This window comes from Budorcas taxicolor, chromosome 25, assembly GCF_023091745.1.
Source record: "Budorcas taxicolor isolate Tak-1 chromosome 25, Takin1.1, whole genome shotgun sequence".
NCBI lineage: Eukaryota > Metazoa > Chordata > Mammalia > Artiodactyla > Bovidae > Budorcas > Budorcas taxicolor.
Window position 1 is genome coordinate 10,103,424 of NC_068934.1, and position 24,552 is coordinate 10,127,975.

Consider the following 24,552-nt stretch of genomic DNA (forward strand, 5'->3'; position numbering starts at 1 on the left):
ATAATTTCTGAAGGCAGTTGCAAAAGGACTGTCTTTCGAAATGACCCTTTTGAAAGAGACAGTAATATGTGGCTGAATGATTGTGATGCATTGTCCTTTTTTTAAAGACTAGCTTTAGGCAAGCTCTTTTATTAGAAAATCTACTTTGGGTATCAGTGTAGTTTTGATATAGCCTAGTGAGTGCCTGTTTAGATGAGAACTTGAGGCTTTTACATTCTGCTAATGGTGCATGTCACTGACTGGGTTGCCTGACTTGTGGAAATCTACCCTTCGACAAGTCAGTACAGATCTGTGGCTATCTGGTAACTGGCTATTTCTTAATTTTTGTACTTTGCAGAACATTTCCTAATGAATACAAAAATATATATATATTTGCATTTCACTGCTTTTCTTATTATCTTTAAATTAGCTAGAAATTTAGAACCTGCATTAAATTGGCTAGTTGGGTATTTGCTTTGTATATGTTTCCAAGCATCCTTATCTTTTACAAAAAATTTAATTCTGTTACTAAGTCTGGTATTTAGTGAGCTCCTGTGACCTTACCTATGGGTCAGTACCTTACCTGTGTTAATGCAGTAAACATTTATTTTATCTACCCCAGACCTTGTTTGTTGGAGAGGCATATTAAATAATAAAAGTGAGCATTTTGTTTTAAAAGTTTAGATTGGTTCCTTCTGCTGTCTCTGTGTGGAAAAATGCTCTTCATTTCCATAGTAGGCCTGTTTTCCTCTACCCTTAAATACTAGAAATCCTCATGAATTCTCACCTATACTTAAAGCAGAGAACCTATATGCCATATAGTTATTTTTTTTGAGTGTAGAGTTTAGGATTTGTTATTAATGTAATATTAAAGAAGGTTTTACATTTTTTATATTCTCAAGGTAAACAGCTAAATGAAAATATGAGTTTCTACTTTAGAAGCCTTTTGATGGTAAAGGAAGTTTACTTTCAGGTTTGTGCTTTTTAAGAAATGAAATCTGATTTGAGAATGAGAAACGCAGCAGCTATCAAGGTTTCCATGATATGCTTGATATTTGTTTGAAACAATTGGCTTTTGGTTGATTAGAGGTGTGGAAAGCATTTTCCTTCCTGAGTTGTTGGGGCTTAAGCTTAGAAGCATTTTCAAGTTACTACTATAGTAGAAACATTGTTCAGAGGAAAAATTACCCCTGGAGAAAATGACTGGTTGAGTTAAAGTACTACGGGCAAGTGTGTTCTGCAGAGTTTGTGTAACCGTGCAGTATATTTTCTCCCAGAAGCGTTTGTATATCTTTGGTTTTTGCATTTGGTCTACTCTGAATTTATGCATGAACTCTTACCCCATTTTTCTTGTTATATATGAAGTGTTACATTTTAGCTTCTGGAATTTTCCTTCCATTTTTATGTGGTCATTTCTAAATGCTATGAAATATAGTTTTCATAACATTACAATAAACCGTTAATTGTTGGATCTCCTTTAACTTTGAAGTTGAGAATTTTCACATGTGATGGGCTCAGGTACAGACCTTTTAACCTTTGAGGATTGCAGGTTGTGCAAAGACTTGTAGATCGTTGGTGTAATTTGTGTAAAAATACGTTTTGAATGGTCTTTTAGGGCTACTCAAGTGCATACTCAAGTAAATGTTATTTATTCAAAAAGTGTGGGTGACCATTGTATGCGTTGCACTATTCTTAGGAAATCCAGCAGAGAACATAATAGAGCCCTCCCTACATGGAACTTAAACTTTAATTGGGAGAGAAAGACGTTAAACAAGTTAAAATGAGTTAGGTGATAAGTGCTTTGTAGAGAAATAAAGCAGAATAAGAGGGTGTAGTGAGGGTTTGGAAGTAGAGGATTGCCTTAAGGCTTTGTTACTTTTTATAAATATTTAGAGATGTTCATCTAATAGGTGACATTTGAGCAAAGATCTATAGGAATAAACTTAGGGAGTGAGAGAAGTGTGGATATCTGGGAGAAGAATATTCTAGGCAGAAGGAACAAAATACTGAACACCTGAGGTTAAGAGTGCTTGGCTCGTGGGAGGCGTTGCAAAGGAGGCCTTAGTGTAACTGAAGCAAAGTGATGAGGAGAGCGATCACAAAGGCAGTATACCGTAGATACAGTATGCATAGTCTAATGTGTAACATGCTCATTGAAGCTGAAACCTACACTTCTGGCTTCATTTAGAATCAGGCTGTCTCTGACTAATCCAGTGATTTACTTATCTCCCTGATTAAGAATATGGAAAATTACCAACAAAAGTATTTGCAGATTCCTTTTAAAGTCTCTGATTCTAGATGAGAGTGATGGGGAAGTAAATAATAAAAGTGTAGAATTGTGTACCAACTTTAGTGTCTGTGTGGTGGGTACCTTAGTCTGTGGAGAGGAGAATTTCACAAAGGAAAATACATTATTCGTTTTGAGGAATGAGCAAGAATGGAAGAATTTGGGTGTGAAGCAGCAGTGTGTGTATGTGTGTGTGTGAGAGAGAGTCAGTTGTGTCCGACTCTTTGTGACCTTATGGACTATAGCCCTCCAGACTCCTCTGTCCATTGGATTCTCCAGGCAAGAATAATGGAGTGGGTAGCCGTTCCCCTCTCCAGGGGTTCTGCAGGACCCAAGGATTAAACCCAGGCCACCTACATTGCAGGCAGACTCTTTACCATCTCAGCCACCAGGGAAGCCCGTCTTGGAAGTTAAGGTTCAACAAGGAGGATATTGACAAAGATGGAATGTATGCTAATCCTGTGTGTAGTTGGGAGATCATTGAGGTTAGTCAGTGTCGTGGCCAGTTTTTATATGGGCATGTGGGGTGGGTGAGACCTCAAATGAGATCTCATTAGAAGTGAAGAGGCCAGTTAGTCCAGCATTTCCTTAAGGGGGACGGTTTTGGGTGGAGCGGCTTTTTTTCTTTTTTTAATGTTTGTTTATTTTTGGCGGTGCTAGGTCTCTGTTGACGTGGGGCTGCTCTCTGGTTGAGGCGCATGAGCTTCTCACCGCGGCGGCTTCTCTTGGTGTGGAGCGCGGGCTCTAGGCGTGGTGGTTGCGCTCTGGGCTCTAGAGCACAGGCCCAGTAGGTGTGGCGCACAGAGCCTTGTGGCCCTGTGTTGGGGGTTTTCCTGATAGGAGTTGAACCCTTGTCTCCTGCAGGCGGAGTCTTTCCCACTGAGCAGGGCGGGGCAGCTTTTAATTGCGGAGTGTCCGTTGTGCATTGCGTGACAGTCTCCCTCATCTTTGTCCTCATATGCCAGTAAAGCCCTTCAGAGGGCATGATAATTCCTCCCCCTAACTTGGTTCTAAATACTCCCAGGACTGGTTGATTTCTAGTTAGGGAAACAGAATCTTCACTCTGGCTTTGTCAGTGATAGCGGGGTGGAGAGGAGAAGGTGGGATATCTAGACGTTTAAGAGACTTGGTTCTTGATGGGCTCTAGGGAGTGTTCACAAACACGTGGGTGTGCGAACACGTACACACATGTAGAAGTGCCCTTGGGCAAGTATTGTGACAACAAATTTTGTGACAGGTTCAGTTTTGGAAAGTATGATTCTGAGGAGTAAAATGATTATTGACATCATTGTGAGAAATAACTGTTAAAAGAAATGAATAACTTACAAAGATAGTTTCTGGAAGGATAAAGAAAAATACAGATATGTAAACATGGGAAAACAGGAAGTTAGGAATATAACTTCATATAATTAAAATCAAAACTTGATCACTGTGCTTGACGTTTTAAAGGGTTCAAAATGAGCAGAACATAGATAGGCCTTGCTCCCAGTAAATTATATTTTGAGAAAGATTATCTTTGGAATAAGGCAAGTACAATATATTCAGTGCCTTAGGGCAGATATAAAGTACTATTCAGAAAGGCAGAGATCAAATTTAAAATAGCAGAAGTAAAATATCAGAAGCTGAGCCAAGTAAATGAACTATTTAATTTTTGTTGCAAGTAGTCTCAATTGTGAAAGCCTTGTGTTCCGTGGGCATTCTCTTTGACTGTTTTGTGCTTTGTTCTTCAGGGTAACTGCTTATCTAAAATGCATTTGCTTATCAAATGTTACTTTGTACAGAAATTGGCCCTATTAAACAAACATTTTTGAAAGATTATAAGCAGATAAATGGTCATAGTTGCATTGGTTCTTTTTAGCAATCACAGCCAAGTTAGATCACTTGAGTTCATATTGAATCATTAAGTACTAAAGGTGAAAAGTGGAGTCACTATTTTCCTGTTTCCCCTTTAATGGTACTTACAACTGAGGTAGTTATACATTTTGTTTCATGGATACTTTTAAAACAACTCATTTCTTGATCATCTTCATTACATGTCTAAATTGGATCATATTTTGTATTTTCTTCATTGAATTTGCCAGTAATATCTGTGAAGCAGATATGAGGTGAAATTCTGAGAGGTATATTAACTTTAGACTAATTAACTAAGATTAGACTATTTTATGGTAATGTTTTCTAGTTATTTATATTTTAAAATATAAAATTAGAACTTACATTGTTTTACTTGTTTTCAGAGTAATAATTGAGTAGAGTTCCTGAATCAGTTCTTTGGAAATTCATTGCACTGAGAAACTATTAGCCCATTTTCAGTTTTGTCAATATTAGCTAGTTGCTATCAAGTGAAAACTGAGCTAACTCAGAACTGAAGGGAGAAAAGAATTAGAATTGTTTTATATAAACAAACTGAGAGTCCTGTCCACTCACAGACCACATATCTGCTCTATTAGTACAAGCACAGCATTCTAGGGAGGATTTTAACAAAGGTGTTCGACCTTCAGCTTGCATCTGTTTCTATATGTGACTTAAGTGTCGGGATGAATATTATTAGTATTGTAATTCTAAATTTTTATGAGAAGTAAGAGAACTGAGAGTTACTCAGGGCCTTGAAACAGTTCCTTTTGAGATAAATAAAATGTACTTCAGGGTGAAGGAAGTTTGATTTACTTTCTGGTATTATTGATTAATTATGTGATGTTAATCAATGCCCTGTTTACTTCTCAGGTAGAAGTTCTGTCTCAGTTGTTCTCGAGAGGATTTTTTAACAACTTTTCCAAACTATCCATTTTTGTTCCACTCTTGTTAAACCTGTACTCTATTAGTATGCAGACCTACCGTTAAAAGTAAAGCAGAGTAAATTAATCTTTTTTTTTTTTAATTGCAGACTTAATTCAGTGCACGAATGAGATGAATGTGAACATCCCGCAGTTAGCAGACAGTTTATTTGAAAGAACTACTAACAGTAGTTGGGTGGTGGTCTTCAAATCTCTCATTACAACTCATCATTTGATGGTGTATGGAAATGAGGTAAGCAGTATTTTTGGTTAACAAGTGTCCTGGGGGTGTTGACTGGTTCAGGTTGCTTCTCCCACTGACACCTCAGAAATGCCTATAGCAACTGAATAATATAGGTCAAAAGGGCAAGGTGCTTATGCAGAAATAGAATTGTAGCCCCTACACTTTTTTTTCTTCCTTTTAAGTCAGAAAGCAGAAAGTGGGTCAGAGCACAGGGGACTTTCAGTAATGGGATCGAGAAGCAAAGATTAATGCCCAGAGATGGGTTCTATAAGCAGCTCTGGTTTTTGCAGGCCTTTTTGTATAGGTTATATGTTTGTCTCTATTCAATTAGTTTTTCATTACAGCCCAGTCAGATTTCTGTCTGATTTCATATAGTTGGCTGTAGAAGCCCTTTGCCTAGTTCAAGGCTGTGATATTAAGGACTAAGATGGCATTTTGCTGAGAGGGACTGATAGAAGAATACCTTCTTCAGCAGAGTTGTGTCTAAAGTCTTTGTTACCCGGAAAGGGTAATGAATAAGATGCATGCTGCTGCTGCTGCTGCTGCTAAGTCGCTTCAGTCGTGTCCGACTCTGCGACCCCATAGATGGCAGCCCACCAGGCTCCGCTGTCCCTGGGATTCTCCAGGCAGCAACACTGGAGTGGGTAAACCTTTGCAATTTAATGTCTGGAGAGAATCTTCTTGTTTTCCATGATAGCCCAGTAGCTAATTTTTGAGTTCTTGATTTTCTCAGCCTAGTATGCTTACTTGTAAAATTGTGTCAAAAGGAATATTTAAAACTGTGTTTAAAGAAAGTTTGAATGGAATTAGATAAATCTAGGGCCTTGGTATGTGCCTTAGAAAAATGCAGATCACTGATTGCTAGGAGATAGTTCCCACTGAGATGAGGAGGGACTTTTTTGATTATATTTGCAGTTTTTAAGTTTTAAAAATTATTTTCAGGAGTGCTACCTAAAGTATGATTACTTGGCTAACACATGTGACCCATTTTTAGGACATGTTACTCAGTTGCTTTCTAATCATTGAGCAGTATACAGATTCAGTAGAAAAATTTGAATATGCTAGCTTCAGTGTAACCTAAAACATTTTCATCTTAACTAGAATAATAGTTTCTATTTTTATTAGGAATGTGTTTACCCAAGATCATGATCATCTATTCAGAAGAATTTCAGGCTTATATATATTTTTTACCTTAAAGAATAAACTATGTAGTTTATTCTTTAGGAAGAAAAAGCCACAAATACAACCAACTGCAATGCTAGTTAAAGAGACACATTCAGTGGTGACCTTCAGAGGTGAATAAGGTAATAATTTGCCCAGTGCTCAGTCTTGTGCAACTTTGTGACCCCATGGACTTGTAGCCTTGCCAGTCTCCTCTATCCATGGAATTTTCCAGGAAAGAATATTAGAGTAGGTTGCCATTTCCTGCTCCAAAGATCTTTCTGACCCAGGGATTGAACCCACATCTCTTGGGTCTCCTGCGTTGGCAGGTGAGTTCTTTATCACTGAGCCACCTGGGAAACCCCAACGGTGATAATACCAGAAGCAAAACCTTTTTAGAAGGCAAAGAAATAGAAAGTTGACTGTCATTGCTTACAACTGACTGACTGAGAAAGGTAGCATTTCAGTAGTGGTTTTCAGATAAACTGTTCCCCTTCAGTAGCTGAGAGAAATTTGGCCCTCTGCTCTTTTTCGTGTGCTAGTCTGTACAATCCTCAAGTTTTTGCATTGGCAGGCGTTACTGGTCTGTGAGAGTATGCATCGAGTTTCACTGTGCTGTGGGGATGGAGATTCTCTAGAACAGTTGTTCTGAAACAGGGCAAGGCAGGCAAGTGATTTTCACCCTCAAGGCACATTGGCATAACTGGAGGGGATGCTCCTGGCATGTAGTAGGTAGAGGCTGCTGGCATGCTGAACATCTTACAAGTGCACAAGACAGCCCCTCACAAAAAAGAATCATCAAAACTTATGAAAATCATAGAGTGTTACATCGTCTTAGGATTTTTTTGTTGTTGTTGTCTTAGGATATTCGAATGCATTTTGAAACAAGTTGTTTTAGGATAAGTGATGAAACAGGAGTCTTTGATTTTCAAATTGTTTTTCAAAATCGTGGTTTGTTAGTTTGTGGTGATCTCTGATGAACACTGTTGAGTCAGAGAAGTGATCATGTACATAAAATTGATAGTAATCCTCTGCATACATTTACAAAAGTAATCCTTTTAAAATTTGTTGAAAAGAGTTTCTTGAGCTGTTTTAGAGGTTGTGTGTGAAAGGAAATTAAGGTAGTGTTCTCTGGTAAGCATTTTGGAGAGGGGCTTGACAGTATTTTGAGAAGGTGAATTTTTATACACCTGCTGAGCCAACAGTTCAACCCTAAGTATGTATCATGAGAAACCTTTGCATGCCTGCAGGTGGAGACCAGTACAAAGACGTCAGTGAAACATCGTTAATAATCGTAAAACTGGAGAGAACTTAAATATTCGTGTAGAAAGGGATATGTAATGGGTGCAGTAGTTGGCTGAAATACTCAGGCATTGTTGAAAATGAGTGAACTAGATGTACATACAGTAAATGGGTAATTCTTGGGAAGAAGTTATTAAAACCACATTGGAAAAGAATGAGTACAGTATAGAATTTCTGTAAATTTAAAATAGAAACCAAAATTATGCACTGTTTTTAGATCCTTATATATGTAGTAAAAGTTTAAAAAACATTCATGGTAAAAACCTACTTCAGAAAAGTGATTGCCTTTGCAGAGGGAGGAAGAGAAGGGAATGGTATTGAAGGCGTGTGTCTTTAGTAGTGTGTAATTGGATTCTGTAAGGGGATCTAAAGTGATGATTGTTAATCTGCACTGTGGGTAAGAGGATGTCTGTTCTGTTATACTCCAATATGATTACTAATATCCTGTTTTTAAAAAGAAATAATAAAAATTTGGATCACTAGATACCTGTTTTAAAATAAAGGCACCATCTGAGTATGATTAGCTGTAGCCATAATATGCTATAGTAAAGTGCTTCTAGTTAAAAGTGCCTGTTTCCTTTTAACTTAAATACCATAGCTGTGGCATTAGACTTTAATCAATTCCTGCATGCTAGTGAAAAATATGTTTTATGTTTTTGGGAGGACTGAAGGTGATAAATTTAAACTAGATAAGATTAATGTGTTAACCACCACTTTCTCCCTAATTTTCAAGTTAAAGTTTCTTAGATGGCAGTACTGTTTGACATAATTATTTGTTGTCTTTTTCCCCCCCAGCGTTTCATTCAGTATTTGGCTTCAAGAAACACGTTGTTTAACTTAAGCAATTTTTTGGATAAAAGTGGATTGCAAGGTAAAGACACCTTATTCATTACAGAAAAATCAAGAGTGACCCCATTTGAGGATTACTGTAAAGTTGAACTCTGTTCTTTTGAACATATGCCGTGGAGGAGCCTCATGTTTTAGTGAAGGTTGTAGAGAAGAAAAAAGTTATCTTTTCATAAGAAGATGGATTGACTTCTTGCCACCCAGAGCTCTTTGAGAAGCAGTATAAAGTAGCAGTTTAAGAGCATGGGTTCTGAAAGTGGACTGCCTGGATCGAATCCCATCTCTAACACCAACTGCATAAACTTGAGCAAGTTGCTTTACCTCTCTGCATCTGTAAAATCAGGAGTAATGATAAGCACCCACTTGTAGGATTATCATGAGGTGTAACCTAGTTATGCGTGTAAGGTGTCTAGAATGATGCCTGGCACATAAGAAACTCTACGTATATTCTATTCTAGTTCTGAATCATACACAACTGAAGATTGATAAGTATGAAAAATATTAAATTGATTCATGATTTGAGGAGTGGCATTTTGGTTCCATAGGATGTTACATTTGAGTTTGGGGTTATCAAGTAGTATAAGAAGACAAGTTTTTAAATTCCCAGTAAATAAAAGGAATGTTGGTCGAGTAAAACAGAATTATTTAGTGAACTTCTAAGGGGAAAATTTTTCTAAGCCACATATGACATACCTAGCTTTAAAAATGTAAAGTTAGAATGTAACTTTACATATCTGTAAATGTAGAATGTAACTCTTACTGTATCTGCTTTCATTGTTGTTATTATTTTATACTTTATTCTAAGAAATGTTGAGAATATCATACATTTTAGTAGCAAAGGTAAGTATAATATGTTTCTCAGATGAATTACTTATTAATACTTACCAGATATTTTATTTATTTTACTTTAATTCAGTAACTTGAAATTGCTGTAATCTAGTACTGTAGCCCTCCATGTACGTACTGTCTTAACGGGATCTCTTACACTTAGCCAGAGCTAGACTGTTAGCATTATAGAATAACTCTAGGAAGAGCCTCATAAAGGACATACTGAGACCATACTAAAGGAGTACTCAGCAGTAAGTTTCAGCTGGGAAATATCTTTAGAAAAGGTAATATTTGTGCTGTGCTTTGAAAGATGGATGAGGACGTGAGTTGACTTAAGCAAAGGTAGACAGATGTATGTGGATGGTAAAGAGCATGGGTGTTTCTTTATAGGGCAAGTGAATGTGAATAGAATGTAAGATGAGATGTTGGAGAATATGTAATGGCAGATAACTCTTGGGAAGCTGTTTGGGGCCAAAATCATGCACAAAGGATTTTGATATGTTTGGGATTTTATGATGCAGCGAGAAACCATCGAAGTTTTTTGAGTTGAGGGAGGAGGAGAGAAGGAATGTGTATTATTTAAAAAAAACCACTCTAGCTTGTTGTATCTGAGTGAGTAACATCTTGAGGACCTTGAGATTGCTCTGGTCATTGTTTTGATCATCTAGTAGAGAGTTAATGAGGACCTGAATTGTGGCTTCTGTGGAGATGAAAATCAGTAGAATTTAGTGATTAGCTGTGTATATGTTTATGAACTGTTCACTACTTCTTTACTTTTGGCAGTTGAAAGTACTAATTAGAATTGAATACTCAATCTTTCAGAGATTCTGGAAGATCAATAATCTGTACGTAGAACCAGCTGTTACAAGGTTGATTTTACTTTAATGAGAGATATCATGCCTTAAATAGTTAAGAGGGAAAAAAATGAAGCCATGGAATCCCTTTTTCAAGTAAAATCTTTAATAGAAGCTATCTGTATATATAACAGGTGAAACTGGAGCTGTTTTGTTTTCTGGAACATGGATAAAACTACCTCATCTTTTTATTTCTGCTTTCAGCCTTATTTAGTTCATTTGAACTGTAAGAGTCTGGAAAACAATATGCAAATCACTACTCTAGAGCAGAATATATGCATATGTTCCAAGTGGGTTTTTTGTGTCTCATTAACTACTGATTTTCTACTTTCTTTAGATGGAAATTAAGCACTTCTGGTGACAAGGTTTTAAGGCTTTCATTCCTTTCATGTAGAGAACAGTTTTTAGGCCTTTTATTTAAAGCTTATATTCAAAGATATTATAAAGGTTAGACTGAAATGATAAAAGTTATATTTCAGTGATGTTTTTGTAATTTTGATTGCTGATGTATTTTGTTGGGTGGAGTCTGGTATATTTTATTCAGTATATACTGGCTGTTATACTAGTTGTATATATTATAATTAAACTTATAGTGCGTGAGATAACTGTGTACTTCTAATAGCTGTACTTGAAGTAAGAATATGGGAACACAAAGAGTTCAGGGAAAGTTTTAGAGACCGAGCCTTGAAGGATGAGAGATGTTTCTCCCCTTAGTGAGGATCTAATAGAGTGTATTAGAGGGAACAGTATTAACTGAAGAGCTGAAAAATGTGAGTATGTAACACCTTATACAGTACACTAATAGCTACGAGAATATCTGAGGGCAGTGATTTCTTTCTGTTCACTGGTTTTTCTCCAGTAGCAAGGTAGTAGCTACTAAGAAATATTTGCTGAATAAATGAATTGGTGATTATGTTAAATCCAGTCACTGTACTTTGTGTGTGTGTGTGCACTTGTTTTGGTGTTATATTTTTTTAAAGTAGCAGAGACCATCAATTAAAATTAAATTTGTTAGATGAAGATGAACTAAAGTAGAGTGGATCTGCTTTTACAGTGAAAATGAAAGTCGCTCAGTCGTGTCTGACTCTTTGCGACCCCATGAACTATACAGTCCATGGGATTCACCGGGCCAGAATACTGGAGTGAGTAGCCTTTCCCTTCTGCAGGAGATCTTCCCAACCCAGGGATCGAATCCAGGTCTCTGGCATTGCAGGCAGGTTCTTTACCAACTGAGCCACAAGGGAAAGAACAAAAATTTGTACACTTCTTTGAGCCAGGCAATAGCTAAAATACAAGTTTGTTTGTTTGTTTGTTTTTAATAATATTGATTAGATTTTATGGTGCTGAAGTCTTCAAATCTCATGATTGTGTTGAAGCAAAAACTTAGAATGATTTAGCTATTCACTTAGAAAGTTTCATTGAAAACTGTCATAGAATTATTATTTTTTTAGGCCTTAAATTTGCATATTGCCACTTATTTCATTGTACAATGCAGTAATTGTCTCTGCTACTTATAAGGTTGGCACCAATAAGTTGTTCTAAATCATATGCAACTAAAAATGGAAAAGTATGAAAAATATTAAATTGATTAATGATTTTGAGGAGAGGGATTTTGGTTCTGCAGGATGTTAAATTTGAATCATGGGGTTATCAAGTAGTTTAAGAAAGCAAGTTTTTCAATTCCCAGTAAATAAAAGGAATGTTGGTCAGAATAAAGCAGAATTATTATTTTAGTGAAATTCTAAGGGGGAAGATTTTTCTAAGCCACATATGACATACCTGACTTTAAAAATGTAAACTATTATAGATGTTAATGTCACTTAATTCATATCACTAAATTGAAGGTGTAATATCAAGACATTGTGGCCAATGGATAAAATGAGTTGGTTTTCTAAGCTAATTGGGTTTTTAATATTTTATGAAATCCTTTTGTGTTTTTTCCTTACAGGATATGACATGTCTACATTTATTAGGAGGTATAGTAGGTATCTAAATGAAAAAGCAGTTTCATACAGACAAGTTGCATTTGATTTCACAAAAGTGAAACGAGGGTGAGTTAAGCTTTCTTTCTTTCATTCTTTTTCTTTTTGACATCTAATGAATTTGAATATTTTAAAATGTTAACTGCAGGCATTATTTGAGCAAACTCCAGGAGATGGTGAAGGACAGGGAAGCCTGGCGTACCACAGTCCATGGGGTCGCAAAGAGTCAGACACGGCTGAGCGACTAAACAACAATAGGCATTATTTATTGTGAATTACAGAATTTCAAGCCAGTCTTAAAAGATGAACTTCATGTTTTTTTAAGAAGTATATCAGATACTTTTGCACTAGGATTTTTGAAGTTCTTATTAAATTTTCCAGCAGCTTTATTGAGACAATTCATACAACATAAAATTCACCCTTTTAAAGTGTACAATAAGTGGTTTTTAGTATATTTACAAAGTTGTGCAACATCACTGCTGTCTAATTCCAAAACATGTGTTTCCTTTTCCTCTGGACCTTGGCAGTCACAAATCTACTTTATATCTCTATGGATTTGTCTGTTCTGAATGTTTTTAGGTATATAAAAGTAATAAACTATTTTTTAAAAATTCAGGCAACATAGAAATCTGACTGAAACTGTTAATATTTGGGTGTATCTAATGTGTTTTCTGTGTGAAAATAGAAATAAAAGTAGGTGTATGAAGACACACAGAAAATCCCATATTTGGATCACACTGTTTGAAGACTGCTTCCCTCCCCTAATAGGTATTTTAGATATTTTCAATATCTGTGCACATAGAACCTGGCTTTAGAATTATGTTCTAGATGTACCTTTGGTTTATTTTGTTTTTTTTAATCTTATAAAAGAAATACATTGAATATTCTTTTACATATGCTTGCATTCTTTTTTCTTTTTTTTTAAATTTATTTTTGATCACACTACTTGACATGTGGGATCTTAGTTCCCCAACCAGGGTTGAACCCGTGCACCCTACAGTTGAAGCACGGAGTCTTAACCACTGAATCATCGTGGAGGTCCCTATGGTTGCATTTGTAAGTGAAGTTTCCTGTAGAATGAATTCTTAGAATTGACAAGTCAAATAATATATATATACATGTACCATTTTAATAGAAAACACCAAATTACCCTGTATAAAAGTGGTACCAAATTATTGAGTTAAATACAGTTATAAATACCTCTTTCGCTGTATTCTTCCATCATAATGAAAATGTATCTCATTAGATATTTATTTTGTTAGTTGATTGACTGACTTTTAAATGGTGATATTAAGCCTCTTTCTCTCTGAAAATACCACTCTTGCTTTGTTAATTGCTTTTTAATATCTTTTGCCCATTTCTCCATTGGACTTTAAAAATTCTGTCTTAAAAGCTTACTGGCAGTTTAGTCAGATAAATTTAGGTTGGATTTCTAGCTTCACTCAAGTTAGATGAGGGATTTTAGTAAGATACTTCAGCCAGCTTGCTAACTAAATAATTTTATTTGAAATAATTCACTTTCTGAAATGCTGCGGGAACAATACAGATAACTCCTGTTCACTTCACTCAGATTCATGAGTTTTTAACATTTAATTATTCTTTGTGTCTGTGTGTTTTTTACTTTTTTGTTTGATCCATTTGAGAATGGATTATATATACCTCATACCTTTTTATAGTTCATAGCTCTTAACATTTCAGTGCCTATTTCCTAAGAAAAAATATCTTTTATTACATATCCATCAATCGGCTAACTTTTTCCACATCATGCCGCACAAACTAATGCTATTTTTACAGGACAGTGTGTTACATGGAAAGGACTACATGAGACTGAAGGGTTTGGGATTAATGTGTCAGCATACGTATAGCCCATTTGTACCATAGCAGTATGGTGTGGCACAGTTGGAGAGCATTGACTTAAGCTTCAAGTTATTTCATCTGTGAATTTTTAAAACATTTATTTATTTTTATTTTTGGTTGCACTGGGTCTTTGTTGCTGTGCGTGGCATTCTCTCCTTGCAGTGAGTGGGGCTACCCTTTGTTGCAGTGCGCAGCCTCTCATTGCAGGGGCGTCTCTTGTTGTGGAGCACAGCTCTAGGAGTGTGGGCTTCGGTGGCTGAGCACGTGTACTCAGTGGTTGGGGCTCTCAGGCCCTGGGGTGCATGGGCTGCATTAGTTCAGCACGTGGGCTCAGTAGTTGTGGCGCACGGGCATCGTTGCTCCATAGCATGTGGGGTCTTCCAGGACCAGGGATTGAACCCATGTCCCCTGTGCCACTGCGAAGTTCTGTAAATATTGTTTCATCTGTAGAATGATGATGTTAATAGCATTTATCTAGTAGGATTTTTGTGAGAATTAAATGAGTTATTGTATATAATGCTTATTAGCACATGACAAACTGACAAGCTTTTGGATTTATTGAGAAAATAAATTGTCACAGGTTATAAATACTGCCCCCCCTTTTTAGCATTTATTAAAACTTTTTTAAAAATCTATGTGATAAAAATTATTATCTTTATTTTTATGGCTACTGTCTTTTAAGCAAACTCGAGTGGGGTTTTCTACCCCAAAGTGATCAATTAACTCTTTTCACTGGATATTTTTATGGATTCAGTATTTTTATTTAAATCTTAAATTCATTTAGACTATATCTTGATATTTAAAAAGTGAGAAGGAGATTAACTACAATCTTTAATAGAAATATGGGATATTCAAAAATCAAAATGAATCATTACCCTGTATGGTTAAATGGGCTTCCCAAGTGGCACTAGTGATAAGAACCCACCTGCCAATGCAAGAGACATGAGAGATGTGGGTTCAGTCCCTGGCTCAGGAAGATCCCCTGGAGAAGGACATGGCAGTCCACTCCAGTATCCTTGACTGGGGTACCCCATGAACAGAGGAGCCTGGTGTGCCATAACCCATAGGGTTCCCAGAGTTGGACACTCCTGAAGTGACTTAGCATGCATGCACTTGGTTAAATGACTCTTCACTTAAATACACTTTAGCCCCTTTTTTGTTATTCTGGCAAATTCTTGGTCATTCTTCAAGATTTCACTCAAATATTTTTTTGAGGAAGCCTTTTTTTCTGTTAGATTTTTTATGACACTGTCTCATCCATGAAGATAGTACAGTCTCACATTCTTATTTTCAGGACTTTCCACAGTGTCTAAACATAGTAGATGCTTAATAGTTTTTGAAAGGATGATTAGATGAGTTTCTAAATAGTACATTAAATAGTTCTATGAAAAATGGATCCAGTAAATTGCCTGTGATACATCTTTTTTAGTTGGTTGTGTTAAACATTGGTCCCTTCATTTTCTTTTTGTTTAGCGTTCCATTTTTTGATAGTGTTAACTTGCCGTGTAGAATTATCTTGAATTCTAAATTGGTACAATTTGAAGTGGTAAGACATTGTTAGTAACTAGCAAAATAAAGAATAATCCAGGTATTGTCTGTGAGTAAGAGTATGGATGATCAGCCTTTAATTTATTGCTCTTATATTTGGGAAGCAGGTATCTGAATTTAATTACACTTGATTACAGAAGTAATAAATACTTGTGTTCTGCATGGACTATGAATTGTCATGCATTTGGTTTGAATCATATTTTAGCATTTGGGTTTGTGAATTGAGTTTTTTGAAGTCAGTTGCTGACGTAGCATGTGATAAGTTCGGATTTTTCTTAATTGAGAACTTTAAAGTTCTGTGGGAAGAAATGATGTGGAGGCTAGTGAGAGAGAGAAGAATAAAAAATGTTCCCATTGTTTCTAGCCTAAACCATTGGGGAGATGGCACCTTTTCCTGGGAAGGTTTTTGGAAGCAACATAGGGTAGTGGTTAAAAATTAAGAAATTAATTTTGGAAATACTAGTTTTTAGATGTCTTTGATTTTTATAAGTTAAGATATCAAGTAGGCAATTTGACAGTACTAACTAGGACCTTTGAGAGTTCTGGTCTGGCCGTGTAAGTGGCAGTTTGGTAATTTCTGCCTGGGGAATGACAGTATCCTAGGGAATAAGTGTAGAGTGAGAGGGGAGGGCCCAGAAACATCTTGAGATGCACAGCATTTACGTTAGAGACTGAGTAGAGGATGAGGAGACAAGGGAAGAGGCTGAAAAAGTAGTGATGCGGTAGAAAGAACACGAGGAGTGACGGCATCAGGAATGCGAAGAGAGTGGAGTTTCAAGAAGGAAGAAGAAGTTTGAATGCTGCTGAAAAGTCTAGTCAAGTAATGTTGGGCTAGTATCCACTGGAGAGGCAACATAGAGGTAAAGACGGAGTAAGTTGAATAATGAATGAAAATTGTGGATTTGCCAGGTGACTGCAAGGGAAAGATAGGTGGAAGAGAGGTAAGGGTATTTGCAAGGGCATGATAGATAATACTTATCTTTGGAATTATGAGCTAGATGAAAGAAGGAAAAACTAGAAGAGATCAATATGGGTAGTGGTAAGGTTGATAACACTGAAGTTCATGATGAAGTCAAATAGTTTTTGTCATGGGACACTTGACCAAGGTAGCTAGAAAGTTAAAAGGTGATTGTCAGGATGAGGTGTCTGAATCTTGGCTTTTTCTTACATTGAGGGTAAGGGTGTGGTAGTGGGGGCTAGGGATAATGTGGTTTCTTGGCAGGCAGTAAGGTCAAGATATGACTGTGAGAATAGGGGATGTGGTTAAGGGACTGAGATCAAGATGTTGGATTGATTGTGCGTGTAAGATGTTGAAATTAACTGAGAAAAACTGAGCCAGGGTTGAAGTCTTTTGTGATACAGGGGAAGTGACCAGAAGGTCAAAAAATTCACTTAGCAAGGAGAGGGAGGGAGAACTAAAGGGACCAGCAGTGACTGAGAAAACAAGAGTTTGATATGTGTGGGGATAAAGAAAGGGCTGCAAAGAGGGGGTGAGGTCCTCATCCTGAACTCCTGAAGCTGGTACCAGTCAGTGAGGATATGGGTATGTGTGAATTAACACGTCTTATTTGGGAGGGTTGTTGGAGTAAAACTGGTCAACAGCTGCCTACATAAGGCAGGCCAGTGTTTGTTCTTTAAACTCTTGAAGAACTTTTTTTGCTTTTCATAGCTTAATTGTTTTTCTGGTATCTGGAGTTGTGTTTTAAGGGATAGCTTAGGGTAGAACAGCTATTTCTAAGTATGGATCATTTGTAAGTTAGGGTACATCTGTACATTTTTTTGAAGGGGCCTTATTCCTCTACCAGAAGTTTATGAAAAGCTTTGCTTTAGAGTCTTATACACTTGGGTTTACACACTGACCCTAAAATCACTTCATTTTCTGACCGTAGATACTCTCATAACCTCAGTGAACCTAAAATTTCATTGTCTATAAGATGGGACAAGACCACCTGCAGGATTTTTCTGAGAATTTGAAAAACATACACCAAGCCCGTAAGACAGAAGCCTGGTCTATAATAAACATATTGGTGTTAGTTGTGTGTGTTAACTCTATTACCTCTTATCTAGTGTTTTTGGTGTCAGTTTTGTAAAATCCTAATTTATTTGGTACTGCTGATGTTTATCTTTCTTTAGAAATATCTAAAGAAATATTTAAAGAAATGTTTTTGGAAATATTTAACAGAATATTTTATTAAAAACAGTTTCTCTTAAGCATCACTTATTTTAATGGCCTGATTAGAATGACTTGGTAAAACTGTCCTTTATATTGTAATAAAGTGTTTTTAAATTGTGTATATTTGAGTAGATAGCTTCATGTTTTGTTTATGGCAATGCTGGGCCTTTGTTGCTGTGCACAGGTTTCTCTAGTTGTGGAGAGCAGAGGCTGCTCTGCGTTGTGGGGCACGGGCTTCTCGTTTCGGTGATCTCTCTTGCTGAGGAGCACTGGCGCTAGGGCCCGAGGCTTTAGCAGTTGTTGCACTTGGGCTCAGTAGTTGCAGCGCGCAGGCTCCAGAGTGCAAGCTCAGCAGTTTTGGCACAGGGGCTTAGTTGCCCAGTGGCATGTGGGATCTTCCCAGACCAGGGTACCAATCAGCGTTCCCTGCATTACAAGGAGGATTCTTACCTACTGGACTGCCAAGGAATCCCTAAAATAAGTTTGATTTGGGTCACAAATAAACTACTTTAAATAAAATGGTACTTACCAAGACTTGTATTCAACTGCAGACTCCATCGTGTCCTGTTTAGCGATTTGAGGGAAATGCCCTTTAGACGAACGAGCAGCGTGAGCATCAGATGATTTCCTCATGTGAAAAGTATAGTATAAACCTGGTTATATATTGTAAGCTTTTATTTTTATGTCTCATGTTTTACATCTTTTTAGTTTGAAATGACCACCTTGATATTGGGCATATGGTATTTTCTGGTTTTGTTTTTCTTTACGATTACTTGAGGTTTCAGGTTCAATAATGACATAAAAACATGTGATGTTTGGTAACAGCTTGTTCTCTGTTTAAATAGAGAACCAGATGGGAGTTTGAAACATAGATTTAATAACAAACTCAATTGTTCTTTTCTTTAAACAGGGCTGATGGAGTTATGAGAACCATGAACACAGAAAAACTCCTAAAAACTGTACCAATTATTCAGAATCAAATGGATGCCCTTCTTGATTTTAATGTAAGTTGATTACATAAAAGCTTTTGTAATTTGATATTTTAAAAATTGCATTATTTTTATTAGATTTTTTAATCTCAAGTTGTCATAGACTAATTTTTTCACACAATTATCCTATTTGGCTAAGGATTTTCTATAAATGTGGCCCCAAATCAGATTACTTTCTGTTTGAATAATTGCTTAAGATTTACTCTGATTCTTTGGTGGTGCTTCCAGAATCCTTGCTATATTATAGGATATACAAGCTGAAGAAAGTGATGGAGAGGTGAAGAGATTAATGTGAAAATCTGCTTTTTTTGATAATGGTTTTTAGATGTTAAAAATGTACAAAAATTTTCCTTATGACTAGCTGTCTTAAGATTTCACTTTTTGTCTGCTTTGCAGAACTCAAAGCATGACAGTTATTAAGAAATAAAGGGAAGTTCAAATATACTTGTAACAGTGTACTATGTATCTATTGCCCAAGGACTCTGTTCCCTGGGATTTTTGTTTTAATGACTGCTACTTGAACCGAGTTTCCAGCTTTGTTATTTGTTTGTAGTATGTTGGGTGTTAGCATTTTCAAGTCGTCTCTTTTGGTGTATCTAACTTAAAGATACTTTCTTTTAGACTTTGTACATGTAAGTTAGTGATCAAAGCTGTGACAGTTTTATGCTGAAATTGATTTTCCTTTAATGCTGTGCTGTCACTTGGTCATCTTTCACTTCCAGAAGCCAGGGACCAGCTTTGCTTTTCCCTGCTGTGTCCCTGTTGTCAGTACTGTGTGGCACATAGTGTTCAACAAACATTGACTAAATGCATCCCATAGGTACTTTAGAGACTAGAGCAGGTTCTGAAGCTACTGTTTTTTTATGTGGCTTGTGAACTGAGAACATTTTTAAATGGTTGCAAATAATTTAAAAAGGGAATATTTTTACATTTTTGAATGGTTGCTAGTAATAAAAGAACTTTTTAACAGGTGAAAAGTATATGAAATTTATATTTCAGTGTCCACAATACTGTTTTTAGAACAGGCTCATTGGTTACGTGGCTGCTTTTTTTGGTGTAATAATGGGGCCAAGTAGTTGTGACAGATCATATGGCCTGCACAGTCTGAAATACTGAGTCATGCCCCTAGTTTGCTGGCTCCTAGTCCAGAAGACAGGGGATTAATGTAACTGCTGAACTTTATTTTGATTTTTATAGAGAAAACGTCCAACCATGATTTCTTTTTTCCACTTAATTTATTGTGGGTATCTTTAAAAAATGGCATGTTCTTTTCAATGTCTGTTATACTTTGTTGTATGTAATAATTTATTGCTTCCCAGATGGCTCAGATGGTAAAGAACCTGCCTGCAATGCAGGAGACCTGCCTTCAATCCCTGGGCTGGGAAAATCCGCTGGAGAAGGAAATGGCAATCCACTCCAGTATTCTTGCCTTGAAAATCCCATGGACAGAGGAGTGTGGCGGGCTACAGTCCATGGGGTTGCAAAGAGTTGGACACAGATGAGCGACTAACACTTTACTTGTTGATAAATGTTTAGGGCATTTGGTTTTTTAATTCAGAAAATGGGAAAAAAAAAAAAAACAGAAGGGAGGGATACTAGATACTCCATGTGTGCATTAGATAATAGTGTATCTATACATTTATAAGCCTATTTATATGGAATTATTGCCCTAGACAAAGAATTAGATGGTCAAAGGCCATAAACATATAAGTTTTTAAGAAATATTGCCAAATTATACTCCAAAAGGGTTGAGCCAGCCACTAGTCAACAGGCACCTGTTTTTCTTTGTTCTTTTTGGTGTAGAATAATACCTTGGTTTTGACTGTCTTGATACCTACTAGTCTGGTACTCAGGTAATTTAATTTGATTCTTTTAATTTGCCTGTTGGTGAAGTTGAACTTCTTTTCACATTATTAGCTATATGTATTTTTTATTTTGTGAATTGTTTTGTAGAATTCTTTCTATAATGCAGATTGATCTTGTCAGATATTCTGAAAATATTTACCAGTTTGTTGCTTGCCATTCAGCTTACATTTTTCTGTACCTAACAAGTTAATTATCATGTACTTAGTTATCTAGATAGCAACCCAGTCTAGTATTTTTGCCTGGGAAATCCTATGGACTGAGGAGCCTGACAGGCTCCGTGGGGTCGTAGGAGCCAAACACAACTTAGCAACTGAACCACCACCACCACCACAGTTATCTAAAAAGGAACTTAAGATTAACTTGTTTTATCCTTTTGATTATTTTCTCGTTAAGCTAAAGGTATTTCTCATCTATCTTGGTAGACAACTGCTTTTTTTTTATTAAAACATGAGTCACTAATAATAATAATATTGATCAATTGATACATGTATATATATGGGTGAGTCCCTTCTCTTTTCATTTGAAACAAGCACAACATTGTTAATCAGCTATACCCCAATACAAAATAAAAAGTTTAAGAAAAAATAAATATTGATCATTTATGTGTAAAATACTGCATCAAACTCTTTACATGAGTATGTCAGTTAATTCTCCTGTAACCATATGAGGTAGAAATATTATAACCATTTTGAAGGTGAGTTTGTTTGTAATATTGGGAGAATTATTTCTTTTTTTAAAAAATATTTTCTACCTAGCTTAACTCACTTCTTTGGTGATTATAGTAGCCATTTAATAAATATTTTTTTAAATTTAGAAACATTCAGTAAATTCTTCATGACTGAAAGTGAACTTAGAAATGGGGTTTATTTTGTAATTAGAAGTATTTAATGTTGAAATGAACTTAAAATACTTTTGAGATGTAGCCTAAAAATTTCAAGAGTTAAAGGGTACTTTTGTTCTCACTGACTTATTTCTGAACTAAAGTCAATGTTACAGGGTTTGTGTTGTGGCTTTTAAGTAAATCTGAACTCTTCGATCAATATTTTTGCACTGTATGGCTGTGACTCTGATTGCTAGAGATAAATGTCTTTTTTTATCCTACACCTAAGTATTTGAATTCATTGTCTTTTACTGTGAAGTAAGTCATTGTCATTTTAGAACAGAACATTAGCTAATCTTTCTATTTTGTTTTCCAGGTTAATAGCAACGAACTTACAAATGGGGTAATAAATGCTGCCTTCATGCTCCTGTTCAAAGATGCCATTAGACTGTTTGCAGCATACAATGAAGGAATTATTAACCTGTTGGGTAAATATTTCTATCGTTTAATAACATTTTATCTCTTATCTTGTGTCATTGATAAATAATATTGTCTTATTACTTAAAGTTGCCTTAAAATTCATTGAGATATAGTTATTCATTGAACAATTTGGAGAAAAGAATTTTATACCCGAGTACAATGCTAAGTGATTAAATAATTGTACAATTAGAATGTTCAGCCAGATGAACTATGCACTTTTTAGATATATCTGTATTTTTTTCTATCAGTTTTATTTTTAGAAATAGAAAATTTTCTTTAAAATTAAGGTGGAATTTTCTGTCTCAGGAAAATAATTTCCTCAGTTTATTCCAAAATGAACTTTTAATTGTAAAATTGATACTTTTTTCTGAACTTAATTTTTAGATTGATAATTATTTTAAAATAAATACTTTTTTAAAGGATGTTTTTTACATTTGAGGCATTTTAGGAGTGTGTGGTGCTTTGTTGTGTATTAGGTATATATGGCATTCAGTTAGTTTTGCCTAGCGGAGAAGGCAATGGCACCCCACTCCAGTACTCTTGACTGGAAAATCCCATGGATGGAGGAGCCTGGTAGGCTGCAGTCCATGGGGTCGCTGAGGGTTGGACATGACTGAGCGACTTCACTTTCACTTTTCACTTTCATGCATTGGAGAAGGAAATGGCAACCCACTCCAGTGTTCTTGCCTGGAGAATCCCAGGGACAGGGGAGCCTAGTGGGCTGCCGTCTATGGGGTTGCACAGAGTCGGACACGACTGAAGCGACTTAGCAGCAGCAGCAGCAGCAGCAGCAGTTTTGCCTAGAGATGCTAATGTTTTTTCAGTGGAGTTTGAATGGAGTAGAAAAGTAACAGTCTGCAAAGAGTGTCAAAGTATCAAGTGTCAAGATGTCAGATATATTTACTCCAATATATTTGTTCTCCCTTTGCAGTAATTTTTTTAAAAGAATTTATTTAAATTTGATTTTCATAGGCAGGGATAATACAAACTCATTTAGGGATGCTTTAATCCATGGAGATAGGGAAACTTCTCTTTTTTTCCACAAGTGAAAAATGGGAAGTTTTTTATAAAGTTTTAGAAAGTATAGTCTCCCACCTTGGTATACATTAAGCTCTTTGTTGCTATTTATGTAAATTAAATTAGTTTTCCAAGTGACATCTGGACTTAGAAAAGTTGCCATCTTTCTTAGTATTATTTAGAATATTTGGAAATAGACATTTAGCACTGTTTTAAATGGAGTCAAATGTGATCTATATTAACATGCAGATTATACTTAGGGAATTGTTAGGGAAGAAATATTGTAGGAAAAACTGGTAATAGGAGTAAAATTGTAATTTCTTAATTTTTAATATAGCAGCATGTCTATTTTAACTTGCTTTGAATACCTAAGCTAATTTAACACTTGGTGAGTGTGTTTTCTGAGACATCAGTATAACTTGGGCTGTTTTAAATCTTTTTCTCTTTTGAGTGTTATATTTTGATGTGAATAAAAGTATGTTTATATCTGTTTTTGGCAGAAAAATATTTTGATATGAAAAAGAACCAGTGCAAAGAAGGTCTTGACATCTATAAGAAGTTCCTGACTAGGATGACTAGAATCTCAGAGTTTCTCAAAGTTGCAGAGGTAAACTGTGTTTAAATGACTGTATCTCTGAACTTGGTTTCTTTGTCTTTAAGTGTACATTTCAAAGAAATCAGTCTTTACCCAAGTGAAAGAAATGTCTTAAATATAGTAAGGTATATATTCAATTATAACACTATACTATATCGCATTCTGTGCTGTAGTATGAATACGATATAACGTTGAATATTACCCTGTGTATTTAATCTAGTATTGAATACTAAAAAGTAGTCTAATTTTTAAATTCTTTCTCTGTAAAATCAGGTAGATGGCAGTGATTTTCATGTGTGGAATTGGCTGTATATCATAGAAGATTTATTCTATTAAATATGGTAAAGAGTATTCTATGTTAGTGCAGGTCTCCTTCCTTCAGTAAGACTTGCAACCAGAGCCATATGGTTCAGGATGTTTTCTTCCTTTCAGAAGTGAACTTAATGCCTCTGTTGTTTGTCATTGTTTATGAAAGCTATGAATGTAGGTTATGGGATCATTAATTTTGTAACTCTTTGAAAAATGAGTTTCTGAGAGTCACAGAAGGTAGTGGTGGTAATGCGTGTAGACATCACCTTGCTCCCACGAAGGCAGCACTTAGAGAGTCTTTGTTTTCCCTCTCTCCCACCTACCTGTTATTACCAGAGGCGCTTTGTTAGGGTAATTCTAAAAGATGGATATATTACTGATCAGTAGTATCAAAATAGTTCATCTGAAACTAGCAAGTTGGTGATTCTGCCTCTATTATCGTAGTGATGTTTTATTCTGTAGCAGGTGGAGTAAGATATAAAAAGATGGTGAGACCTTTGAAGAAAATAGCTTTGTAGTGTTAGACTATTTTATGAAGTATACTGGAATTTATTTGGATTTAAAGTATTTCTCAATATCTTTAGGATCAGTCATATGCTAAAACCAGAAAGAAGCAGTATTTATGATGATTCTAGTAAATTCTT

The 24,552-nt window shown here is 35.9% G+C and overlaps 1 protein-coding gene across 10 annotated transcripts in view; it reads left to right on the forward strand.

Annotated features, from left to right (window-relative positions):
* PICALM (phosphatidylinositol binding clathrin assembly protein) overlaps positions 1 to 24,552 on the forward strand; it is a 95,206-nt gene that overhangs the window by 26,991 nt on the left and 43,663 nt on the right. For all 10 annotated transcript variants that reach the window (XM_052662308.1, XM_052662315.1, XM_052662307.1 and 7 more), the window contains exons 2-7: positions 5,148 to 5,290; positions 8,540 to 8,615; positions 12,221 to 12,323; positions 18,743 to 18,836; positions 21,884 to 21,995; positions 23,505 to 23,611. In XM_052662308.1, the coding sequence (XP_052518268.1) occupies positions 5,148 to 5,290; positions 8,540 to 8,615; positions 12,221 to 12,323; positions 18,743 to 18,836; positions 21,884 to 21,995; positions 23,505 to 23,611 (635 nt within the window). The remainder of the gene's footprint in view (positions 1 to 5,147; positions 5,291 to 8,539; positions 8,616 to 12,220; positions 12,324 to 18,742; positions 18,837 to 21,883; positions 21,996 to 23,504; positions 23,612 to 24,552) is intronic.